The sequence below is a fragment of the Cervus elaphus genome, chromosome 18 (assembly GCF_910594005.1).
Source record: "Cervus elaphus chromosome 18, mCerEla1.1, whole genome shotgun sequence".
Classification (NCBI taxonomy): domain Eukaryota; kingdom Metazoa; phylum Chordata; class Mammalia; order Artiodactyla; family Cervidae; genus Cervus; species Cervus elaphus.
Genome location: NC_057832.1, coordinates 125,565,894 through 125,578,807, shown reverse-complemented (window position 1 = coordinate 125,578,807; position 12,914 = coordinate 125,565,894). Strand labels below are relative to the sequence as shown.

The 12,914-nt window shown below is 35.4% G+C and overlaps 1 protein-coding gene across 1 annotated transcript; it reads left to right on the top strand.

The window, feature by feature from the left end:
• Window positions 1–4,465: 4,465 nt before the first annotated feature.
• Window positions 4,466–5,392, top strand: LOC122674915 (olfactory receptor 140-like). Its single transcript, XM_043873534.1, has one exon. It carries the CDS (start codon window positions 4,466–4,468, stop codon window positions 5,390–5,392), a length of 927 nt encoding a protein of 308 aa, XP_043729469.1.
• The last annotated feature ends 7,522 nt before the right edge of the window (window positions 5,393–12,914 follow it).

The window sequence follows — 12,914 nt, the reverse complement described above, 5'->3', positions numbered from 1 at the left end:
CTTAAAATGATGACATTACTAAATATATTTATTTGGAATATCAATGGTTGGTTAAGATTTTTCTACCATTACAATGGAGAAAATAATCTTCTTAATAAATAAAAGTAAAACAGATATATTGTTTTAACTTTTACTAAAACTTCAATCAATATTAAATTTTGTATAAGAAGTTGATTATATGCACAATTTTGTTAGTTTCCAGATGGAAAGATAATTGTGTACCATTTTATGCTTTATAATATGCTTTTTTCTAATTATATTTCTTTATTACTTAACTCTTCATTACTCTTATCAGTTTTTTGAGGTCAGGCAGGATGTTTTAACTAGCCTTATATCATGGTCTCGGAAAGAACTGGAACAAAATAAACTATACTGCCTATTGATTAAATGGATAAACAGATTAGTTTAAAATTTAATGAAGTCTCTACTAATAATTATACTTATGGACAAAGATGGGCACAATAAAAGACAGAAATGACAAGGATCTAACAGAATCAGAAAAGATAAAGAAGTGGCAATATTACACTGAAGAGCTACACAAAAAAGATCTTAATGACCCAGATAACCCAGATGGTGTGGTCACTCACCTAGAGCCAGACATCCTGGAGTGTGAAAGCCAAGTGGGCCTTAGGAAGCATTAGTAGGAACAAAGCTAGTTAGAAGGGATAGAATTCAAAAAAAAAAAAAAAAAAAGGAAGTGATAGAATTCCAGCTGAGCTATTTCAAATTCTAAAAGATGACGCTATGAAAGTGCTGCATTCAATATGCCAGCAAATTTGTAAAACACAACGGTGGCCACAGGACTGGAAAAATATCAGTTTTCATTTCAATCCCAAAGAAGGACAATGCCAAAGAATGTTCAGACTTCTGTACAATTGTGCTCATTTCACATGGTAGCAAGGCAAAATGCTCAAAATCCTTCAAGGTAGGCTTTAACAGTACGTGAACAGTGAACTTTCAGAAGTACAATTTGGATTTATAAAAAGCAGAACCAGAAATCAAATTGCCAACATACACTGGATCATAGAAAAAGCAAGGGAATCCCAGAAAAACATCTATTTCAGTTTCATTGACTATGTGAAAGCTTTTGACTGTGTGTATCACAACAAACTGTGGAGAATTCTTAAAGTGATGAGAATACCAGACCACCTTACCTGTCTCCTGAGAAACCTGAACTTGTCTGAAGAAGCAACATTTAGAACCAGACATGGAACAATAGACTAGTTCAAAATTGAGAAAGGAATACCTCAAGGCTGTATATTGTCTTTTTGCTTACTTAATTTCTATGCAAAGCATATAATGTGAAATGCTGGGCTGAGTGAATCGTGAACTGTAATCAAGATTGCGAGACACATCAACAACCTCATTAGATACCATTCTAATGGCAGAAAGTGAAGAGGGACTAAAGAGCCTCTTGTTGAGGGTGAAAAAGGAGATTGATAAAGCTGGCTTAAAACTCAAAATTCATAAATGGTTAACTTATTTTGTTCTCTTCTCATAGCATTATGTCTTCATGTAGACCTAAGGAGGAGATCAAACTAAAAGATGAGTGATGTAACAATTATCCTCTGAAGTTAAGTTGCATTAAATAACTGACTTGTAGGCAAGATTTGCTATGGATGATGAAATACCCCTGGGTTTTAATTAGCTACAGCTAAGAAACTTCACAGAATTTGCTTACAAAAAGGATATGTGGTAGCACTTTTACAGTTTAAGAGAAAGGTCTCATGCAAAGGTATCAGCTATAAATCAACAAAGATACTTATTGTAGCTGAGCTAGTAGACACTTTCCAGTCTTACAAATTTCTCTTTCTTGGGGAACTAACAACTGCCTGGGGATCTGCTGGAACTATAGACTTATGTCATACGATGGACCTACATCAGTCATGTTCATAGGTGAGATTTTTTTTTTCCAGGAAATCAAATAATCAGAGACTCTCAGGTTCAAGTGGATTTTGCAAATCATCCTCACCAATCTTAGAGGCAAAACGTCAAGAAAGGTAGACCCAATTCAAGTATTATCAAACTAGAAGAAAAATATGTGTCTTATTGCCATATAATCAATAAATTAGCTCTAATTAAATGAGAATAATTATCTAATTCCAATGTAGATACAAAATTTTCTCCATAAGAAATTTCCTATGATGTTGTACAATTTTTTAGAACACTTCTGTTAAAAACTGTACATTAATCAAAGAGATGCACTATATTGTAGCTATCAGATTTTTAAATGTTGAACAGTCCCATGTAGTTTCTAAATTTTCCACACTTCATAATAATTATGTTGAACATATATGTAAATAATGATATACCTACTTTAAATATGTTTTCCTTTACAGTTTATCCCTAGAAAGAGTTTCATGGAGCCAAAGAAAAAGGAAAAAGTGATTTTTATTTCTTCATCAGGGTGTATGTGAATGTTCAGTTGTGTCTGACTCTTTTTGACCCCTTGGACTGTAACTCGAGAGGATCCTCTGTCCATGGAATTCTCCAGGCTAGAATACTGTAGTGGGTTGTCATTTCCTCCTCCAGGGCATCTTCTTATCCCAGGGACCAAACCCGTGCTTCCTGCATCTCCTGCATTAGCAAGTGGATTCTTTACCACTTAGCCACTTGAGAAGCCCTTTTATTTTTTCATAGTTATCCCTAAATCACTTTTATTAATTATGTCAAATTCTTATTTTATATACACTGTACTTCTTTCTGATACACTAGAGGATCCCACCCCGGAATAAGGGAATGCAATAACCTGCTGTACTTGGCTTTCCCATAACTATAAAATTTTCATATTGGATTACTAAAAAATAAAGCTCTTTATCAACTTATTTTTTAAAGGAAAAGACTTATTTTTGAAGAATACATTTTATTTTATTTATGTCTTTTCCTTAGGAAATTTATGTCCTCCAAACTTCTCATTTTCTTAGTAATGCAGTAGCTTCAAACCAGGAATGATGATTGATGGATGCTAAGGGGATTTAGGAGAAGGCATAATAATGCATGTGACAGAAACATAAGGCGTGGGAAGGTCATTTCTGTCATGGATGGATGCGTTGCTGTTTGGCAATAAAATTTCAGGCATTAAAGGGCATTTAACAGGGGTACATTTTACAACTTTAGGTGAACACATGTACATTAACATACAAAGTCTGTGTCCAAAAAGTATTTGTTAAATGAGTCAACTTGTAATAGGGACTTACAGTAAATAATAGATTTTAGATGTGTTTGAGTTAGTGTATATATATATATATATATATATATATATATATATATATGTAAATTATATAATCTATTTATCTAACTTATTTAAGAAACTATTTTTTTCTCCACATTAGTTTTTTCTTTAGAACTTTGAATATAAGGATTTCCTGTACTTAATAGATCCTATTGTAGTTAACACCTATGCAAGAGGTTTTTTTGTTGTTTTTTTTGTTTGTTTGTTTTTTACCTTCCAGATCTACTGAAACTGTAAATTTATTGAATTTGACTATATGTGGAACATAATTTTTCAGAACAAAAACTAATGCTTAAAATAATATAATTATCTTGATTTTAATATGACCCAGTAACATATTCTTTCCTAAAGAGAATTATTCTTTTCATACTTACCCCATAATGTGTGCCAGAAAGTATCAGAAAGTATTAAGCTAAAGTGTAGCTTCCTTTCAAACATTAATTTATGTTTATTAAAAAAGTAATGATAAACAAAGCTGGAGGATGAGGACACCTGAATTCTTGCCAAGTTTATGGTCTAAGGAAGCAGGACTATTTTACCTATAGAGGATGACAATTCATCAAGCATTTACTCAATACCTGACAGGTTCCAGGTATTGCTGACATCATGTGTCCACTGCACTGAAGTAGGGACAATGAAGAAACATGCCTCACTTATGTGTTTCTGGTCAGTGTGCATTGCCAAGGACTTATATACCTTTCCCTAAACTGCCTGCTTGGATATTTTTTGGCCATGTTTTTCTCTCCATGGTTAGAGCTGAGGATTCAAATATAAGTTCTCCTAGAAGAAAGAATAACTCTTACCTTTGTAAGGGTCCCTCACAATATCCATCTGAGAATTACAATTGTAACATTAGAGACAGAGAGGATGGGTTGGAAACATGGGGCACTCAGAAGACTTGCAGAGTCAAATGCAGTTGGAACCAGAAGGAGAATCCAGATCTCAGGTACATAGTACCACGTTTTCTCAATAAATTACAAATTGAAAGTTGCCCTATAGATCATTTATAGGTCTCAGGTACTAGGTGTTTGAAGAGATAAAAAGATATCATGGAAGAAGTAAGAAACCCTTGAAACAAGTAGTGGGGCAAGAATACCAAAGATATGCTCCGTAGTTACAGTAACTGCTGTTTTTGTTCTAAGAAGTTCAGACCACACGTCTTTCATGTTTGACAGGTATCATACATTATTTCTTCTTAGGTAATTCAGACCCCAGGAAGGTGTTACTTGCTGAATGGATGTCCTCAGGCCTCCCAACAACGTGGCTGAATTTGTTCTCTTGGGACTCACACAGAATCCACACTTGCAGAAAATACTCTTCATTGTCTTTTTGTTTATTTTCCTATTTACTGTGGTGGCCAACCTCCTCATTGTCATCACCATCTCCTTCAGCCCCACACTTTCTGCTCCCATGTACTTCTTTCTAACTTATTTGGCCTTCATAGACGCTTCCTTCACTTCCGTCACCACTCCCAAAATAACCATTGACCTGCTGTACCAAAGGACAACCATCTCCTGGGGTGGCTGTCTGACTCAGCTTTTTTTGGTACACTTTCTTGGAGGAACAGAGGTCATCGTCCTCATTGTCATGGCCTATGACCGCTACGTGGCCATCTGCAAGCCTCTGCACTACACGGCCGTCATGCGACAGGGGCTCTGCCGGCTCCTGGTGGTGGTGTCCTGGATCGGGGGGATCCTGCATGCCACTGTGCAGATTCTTTTCATGGTCAACTTGACCTTCTGCGGCCCCAGTGTAATTGATCACTTCATGTGTGATTTCTTCTCACTTTTGGAAATTGCCTGTGGCAACACCTACAAGATCGGAATTATAGTGGCAGCCAACAGTGGGGCCATGTGCTTGCTCATTTTTTCCCTGCTCCTCATCTCCTACATAGTCATCCTGAGCTCCCTGAAATCCCATGGCTCTGAAGGACGACGCAAAGCCCTTTCTACATGTGGTGCTCACTTTACAGTAGTGGTACTCTACTTTGTCCCTTGTATATTCAGCTACACACGACCTGTGACCACTTACTCTGTGGACAAGTTGGTAACTGTGTTCTTTGCAATCCTCACTCCCATGTTAAATCCTATAATTTACACAGTGAGAAATATAGAAGTGAAAAATGCCATGAGTAGTTTGTTGAAGAGGAATGTAACATAGGCTGTTCATAATACCAACAAAGTGATGATTTACATTCATAGAACAGATATTGCGTGGGTGTGAGCAAAGTAGCTTCAGTCATATCTAACTCTTTGTGACCCTATGAACTGTAGCCCAGATTCTTTACCACTGAGCCACCGAGAAGCCCATACAAAGAGTTATACCTGTTGTAAATTGTGAGAGAAAAAAAAAATTTGCAGATAACTGACAGAAAAAGAACCTAGAAACTTGCATTTGTTGACTATTTCAAATGGCTAGGCATTTATGAGGCATTTTGATAAATTTTAATGTACTTATCATGGCTTCAATATTTCTTTTCATAGATTCATAATTGGCAATGGAAAGAAAAACTATGAATCCCTGGTTTGGTGATTGTAGATTATGATTTTCTTCAATTTTATTGCTACTCTCTTTATGCTACTTGAATGAAAGTGGCTTTTCCATAGGATCTTGACCTCAGAACTTTTTAACATTTGCTTTGCCTATAGTGCAGACAATAAGGGAAATAGATTTTTAGGTTGATACCTGGGGATGGACAGGACTGATGGTATGTGAAAGAACTGCTGCTGGTTTATTTTTCTGTGCTATGAATTTACCAAAGTCAGTTAGAGAAGCACCCACAAAGGAGAAAATAATAATTCACAATTTATCTTTGATTATTTGTGGCACAAATATTAAGCCAAAATTTCTGAAATTGCTCTTAATCTTATTTGCTTAAATGCCTCACAGTTTTTATTGCATACAGTGTACTCATTTTCCATATCAAGACTTGATGAGCCATTTGAAACAAGAAAGGTTAACATTTTTACCAAATTTAAACAAAAAGGCCTATAGTTGGGATCCAAAGCTATTGCAGGTCTATTTTATATATACATTTCAAGGCCCCTGTAGTATCTATCAGGCACATTCACCTCAGATGATTCATCTACCCACTAAAGTATTTAGAAAGATGGTAACGACAACCCTGCATGCAAGACAGCAAGAGAGACACATATGTATTGAACAGTCTTTTGGACTCTGTGGGAGAGAGCAAGGGCAGGATGATATGGGAGAATGACATTGAAACATGTAAATTATCATATGTGAGACAAATCACCAGTCCAGACTCGATGCATGATACAGGATGCTCGGGGCTGGTGCACTGGGATGACATAGAGGGATGGGATGGGGAGGGAGTTGGGAGGGGAATTCAGGATGGGGAACACATGTACACCCGTGGCAGATTCAAGTCAATGTACAGCAAAACCAATACAATGTTGTAAAGTAAAATAAATAAATAATTTTTTTAAAGTGGTTGTTCCTTTATCATTATCTACATTTTACAGAGAAGCAAATTGAAGCCAAGAGAGGTTTACTAAGTTAACTGACTCACATCACAGGTGCTTCATTCATAAAATGTGTCAGGAGCTATTACACTGGGATGCAAATTTCTTTTTTTCCCCCATTTATTTTTATTAGCTGGAGGCTAATTACTTTACAATATTGTAGAGGTTTTTGCCAGACATTGACATGAATCAGCCGTGGATTTACACGTGTGCAGATTTCTTTCACAAATTTCAGATACAAACTTCCAACCCAGGTCTTTAAAACTCGGTCTTTCTATGAAATGAAACAGTCGTATGGTATGTTTAGCTCTATAGATAATAAATTATCTGCAGTCTTAATGATTCATTTATTTCAAGAAGATGGTTTAAAATTTGCTGCAGTCTTATCTCACATGTAGCAATATATCTCAGCACAGCAAATGGATAACATAATAAGATTTTTTTTTTTTTTTTTTTGGTAAAAACAAAAGTCCCCATTAGATTTCTTTCAGCAGTGAATACAAATGTTAATCAATGTTGGCCTTCATAAAAGCAATGTGGCTAAGTTGAAGGTTCACAAAGTGGGGGATACCTGCAATGCTCCCCTATGCATGTGGGAAATTATCAGGTCATTCCACATTATGACATAAATCTTATAAATAGAGCTTCTCTGACTACAATACTCCAGTGCCTGTTTGTTCTCACAAATATCACTTTATCAAGCTCAGTGATCAACTGAAGCTATTTCTTTTATAGTTTGACTATATAGTAATGCCCAAGCAAGGTTCCAACAGCTTAGACTGTGTTTACTAAGTTGTACATAGCTGTCTCAAGTTAATGAGAAACAGAAATTTTTCCCACAAAGTATAGGCCTGGAAGATGGAATAATCAGCAACTAATCTATTAAAATGAGTATTTACAATTGCAGGTGAGAATGAAGCATTTCAACAAAATCTAGACTAGATGATACCGGGCTCATTTTGTTTAGTGACTAATAGGGAGAAGAGGAGTACTCCTATGAGTACCTAGGAGTAAGGACAGCACTCTGAGTAAATATTGCTTTTAGTCTAAGACCAAACAGAGGAATTGAAGAGGGAAACAAAGGTCAATGTGTGTGTATTAGGGGCTATAACAAGGGCTCAATGGGGAAGTGAGAAGATTAATGAGACGCAAATGATAAATTGTCAAGAGAGACATTAAGAACTGAAGGAGGAAATGCAAGGCAGTCTAATATTCTCAGTGGACAGAGTTTTACTGATTTGTGAGTAAGTGTAAAGCTTATTTAGATGCTCCTTGGCACTCGTCACCAAGAGTCTCTCCTGAGAATAAACCTGATTATTTATGATAGTTTAAAAAATTAGTGAGTATATGTGTCATGAATCTTAATGACATAAATACATAAATAGTGTTTGGATCTGTTTTGTAAGGAAATTTTGATTTAATCTGGACTCTTAATTAAGTGAAACATTAATATTAGGCATTAAGTGAGGGGAATGAGCTTATTGATTGAGGCAACTATGAGGAATGCATTTTACTAGGCTTTTTACATACTTTAAATCCATTATTGTACCAACAAGTATCATTACAGGTGTTTATACTTCCTTTATCAAGAAGAAAATTAGATCCAATGGAGTTAAGCAACAATATCAAGTCTTTTAGACTCAGCTTCCTCTGTACCTCACAATAACAATACTAGTTGATATCGTGAAGTGAATATACCAAACATGGATCTGATCATTGGCCACCTTGTCACCACGGCAGTATTCTCTTGTTTCTGGAGGGTGGCATTTTCTTCCTTTAACACTCTGACTCCATTTCCCAGGTTACATACACTTTTTTGATTCTTCTTGCGTCCCAGGAAAAAGTCATCTAATGATCTTTTTCTGCAGATATATTGCTCTTTGTGGGCATCAGGAAAAGTGGGATATAACAGGCTCAAGAAGCAACACTGAAATGTTTCAATTTCAAAGAAAATGAACCTTGGGTAAAAAACACATTTAGAGGAAAAACAGCAACCCAATCATTGAGGAGATTGATACTTTGGACAAAAGGGGAACACCTTGAAGAGCTGAATAGATCCTCTTTCCACAGGCATTTTCCATTGTTATCACATAGTGGTAGCATTAATTACTGGCAAAAACATATGAATCCATGGTCAATTAATTTAGGAGATTTTCACTTAGTTAATTTATCACAAAACACAGGACAGTGCATACAGTGGGCCAAAGAGTTATGGGAGCTGGGTATATAAGACTGAAAAATAGAGACAAAAATTGTGCTTATGAGGAACTTAAATTCCAGTGGGGAATAGTTGGATGATAAAGAAGTGAGAAACTAAACTAAAAATATAGTTTTGTTAGTAATGAGTGGTATGAGAGACATTTTATAAGACATGGTACGGGAGAGAAAAATTGGATAGAGATTTGTGTAGCTGTTTGAAGCACAGCTAGAATTTCAGTTTGGCCTGAGCTTAAATAGCCACATTAAGTCTCTTCCTTTCTAAAACTATAAAGGAAAACTAAAACTAAAAAGTTTTATGCTATTTAAAAACATGCATTACGAATGGGGACAATATGTCTCCCAATAAAAATAGTTTATGTGAGGACAAAGATTACTTACTGTTTTTACACATAACAAACACACATAAATGGGTAATATGTCTGTGGTATTACTACTTTTGAAGGACAGATTGTCAAGGGGACAGAATGTCCAAAAACATCTCCATGTGGCAATAATGAAAGAAAGATTGAGGAATACTGCCCTAATTCATGTCTAGATTGTTAGGTAAAAGCATGGAGTAACTAGACTGCTAGTTAAGGTCATCCAAGCACAGATGTTGGTCTATCACCTGTGAAGATCACATCAGCAAAACTGAGAGACGCTTCCTTCTCAGGAGTCTTCCCAGACTGTGTGGTCAGCTATGCTAATGAGCCAGTTGCAATCTGTAAAGGATGTTGCAAACTGATATTTACTATAACTTAAGTTAGGAAAAGAATGAAGGCTATAACTCTTAAGTGTTTCTAAATTGAACACATGTCACTTGATAACACTAATCATCTTGCATTGAGAGAGAATTTAGTTATATTTTCTAGCTCAGGAATGTTTTCAAGTCAGTTATAATGGCAACAGTCTTGCAGCTTGATATGACATTTTTGTAACAATAGTCTTGAAAGAGTAGTAGTCACCAGATTAGGTGATAGAAGAATTCAGTCCTGGTACTAGCTAGTTGGCCAGGAAGTTCTATTGACGTTTCTTCATCTGTATTATCACACAGTGAAGCATCACATGGCCATTCCTCTATGCAAGAAAACAGTTTATTTGTTGAACAAATAACTGAATGGGTAATACCACAATCTGGGTTTCTATCTGTGGAGAGTAAGCTTGACTAGAGTTCAATGAAGCTATGCTTCTGGAAAAAGTGGATCATTGAAGGGGTGGATGGAAATTCACTGGCATAGTAATTAGTGCCTCAGTCAGTAGAGACACAGCCTCAGAGGGATGCAGTTGAAATGATGCAAGTCTACATGTTTTGAAATCCTGTGCCATTTGAAAATGGCACTCTGTACTCTTTCAGCCTGGGTCTATTGCCCAAAGGAGAACATTTCAGTAATGATGTGCTGATGCTCTACAGTAAGGTTCATATTGTCAGTTAATGTGCATGTGAAAGTAGTAATTAACTTATGATTTGCATGAATAAATTAAAAATACAAAATGTTGTAACTAAAAAATGTTAAAACAGATAGTTACCCACTTAAATGATTAACTTATTCAGACTCCATATTAGGATCGTTTGTTGTCAAATACCTCAATTTGTAAATGGATAAGTTAAAATATTTTGTTCTCATCATAGTGTTTTGTCTTCATGGAGACCTAAGGAGGAGCTTGAAATTAAACATGAATGCCATAAAAGTTATCCTCTTCAGGAGGGAGAGGGTATGTCTATACCTATGACTGATTCATACTGAGGTGTGGCAGAAATCAGCACAATATTGAAAAGCAATGATCATTCCATTAAAAAGAAATACAGTTTTTAGAAAGAAAAAAAAAAGTTATACTCTGAAGTTCAGTTAAGTTACATGAAATAATTAAGTTGTTGGCAAGATCTGCTAATGATGGTGAAATACACTTGGGGTCCAATTAGCCATAGCTAACAAAGTTCACAGAATTGTCCTACAAATAGGAAATGCGGTTGTACTTTTAAGGTTCAGTAGAAAGACTTCATGGGAAAGGAACACCTATAAGTTAAGAAAGACATTTAATAACTGATCTAGTTGACATTTTTGATCTTACAACTCACTTTTTTTTTTTGGTTAACTTGCCCCTGCTGGGGATGTGGCTGTGAATGAGTGTCAGATAAATGCATAGGTGAGATTTTTATTTCCAGGAAATGATATAATCATAAATTATCAGTTTTAAATAGATCTTTCAAGTCATATAGTCACACCTCATCCTCACCTATCTGTCGTTTAACAACCTCCTTCTTCAGCATGCAAGTGATCAAGAAAGGTAGACCCAATAATAATACAACCAACTTAGAAATAAATTTTTTTTCATATTGATATATATTTAAATTAGGATAGTAAAATAATGTCATAATATAAAAGAATAATTATACAATTTAAATTGGCATCCACAATTTTCCCCAATTAATTATACAGCATAAGAATTTCATTATGATGCTGCACATTTTTTTTTAAAACACCTGTGTTAAAAGCTACACATTAGTTAGAGATGCAGTATATTTTCATTGCTTCCCTAATCATTGTGGTTCTTAAAAATTGTGTTGAATATACTTGTAAATACTGATTTTTCTCCATTAAAAATCTTTTACATTAGAATTTCCTCCCAGAAAAAGAATTAGGGAGCCAAAGAAAAGACAATTGATATTTTTTTCACACCTACTTCTAAAACAACTGTATTTACTATGTCTCACTCTTACTTTACGTACACCAGTCTCTTTTCTGATATGTTGGGGGAATCACATCTCAGAATAAGGAAACACACTGGAGCTGCTGCACTTTGTTTCCACTAAGGATAAAAGTTTCATTTTACATAGCTAAAAATAAAGCTGTTTATTTTTGAAAGAAAACTATATTTTGCAGAATTTTATTATATATATATATATATATATATATGTATATGTCTTCCCTCTTCTTTGGGAAATAATTGTCCCCCAGATTACTCATTCCATTAGTAGTGCAGCCTCCTGTAACCAGGAATGATGGAAGATGGATGCTATGAGTACATAGGAGAAGAAAGCATGAGAATGCATGTAGCAGACACATAAAAGAGTGGGAAGGTCATTCCTATTATGGGTGGGTGCTCTGCTGCTGTTTGGTAATAAAATTTCAGGCATTAAGAGCATTTAACAAGGGCACGCTTCATGACTTTGTGTGAACAAACATGCATTCATATACATGGTGGTGGTGGTGGTGGTTTATTTACTCAGTCATGTCCAACTTTTGCAACCCCATGAATTGTGGTGCACCAGACTCCTCTGTCCATGGGATTTCCCAGGCAAGAATACTGGAGTGGGCTGCCATTTTCTTCTCCATCATATACATATCAATTACCAAATAAATATTTGTTGAATGAATGAACTTGTGATAGGTACTTACAACAAGTAATAGATTTTATATGTATTTCTGTTAGCTGGCATTTATATGTTTATATGTATAGTACATTACCTATTTAGCTTATCTATTAAACTACTTCTTTCTGTTCCCCATATTACATTTTCTTTTCCTTTTAGATTTTGAAGCTAAGGATTTCCTTTTCTGAACAGATCCTCTTGTACTGAATACCTACGTAGGAGAGTTCTTATTCAAGTCCGTTGAATCTGTAAATGTATTGAAGATGAATATGTTAAAATGTACGCAGGTCAGAATTTTGAAGAATAAAAATATCAGTTAAGTCACCATAATTGTCATGAAGCTACACTTTCCTAGAGGCGATGATTGTTTTCATGCTTACTCCATAGTGTGTGTCAGAAAGCTTTAACCTGGGGTGCAGCTCCCTTTGAAACATTACATTATATTTCTTATAAATAGAGTTGGAAGACAACAACACTTGAATTCCTGGTAAGTTTATAGTCTGGGAAAGCAGGACTATTTTTATCTGTGAAGAATGTCAATTCACCAAGAATTTCTTACCACCTAGTTTGTTTCAGGCACTGCAGACACTATGCCAGCCACCATGGTAGGTGCAGTGAGGAAACA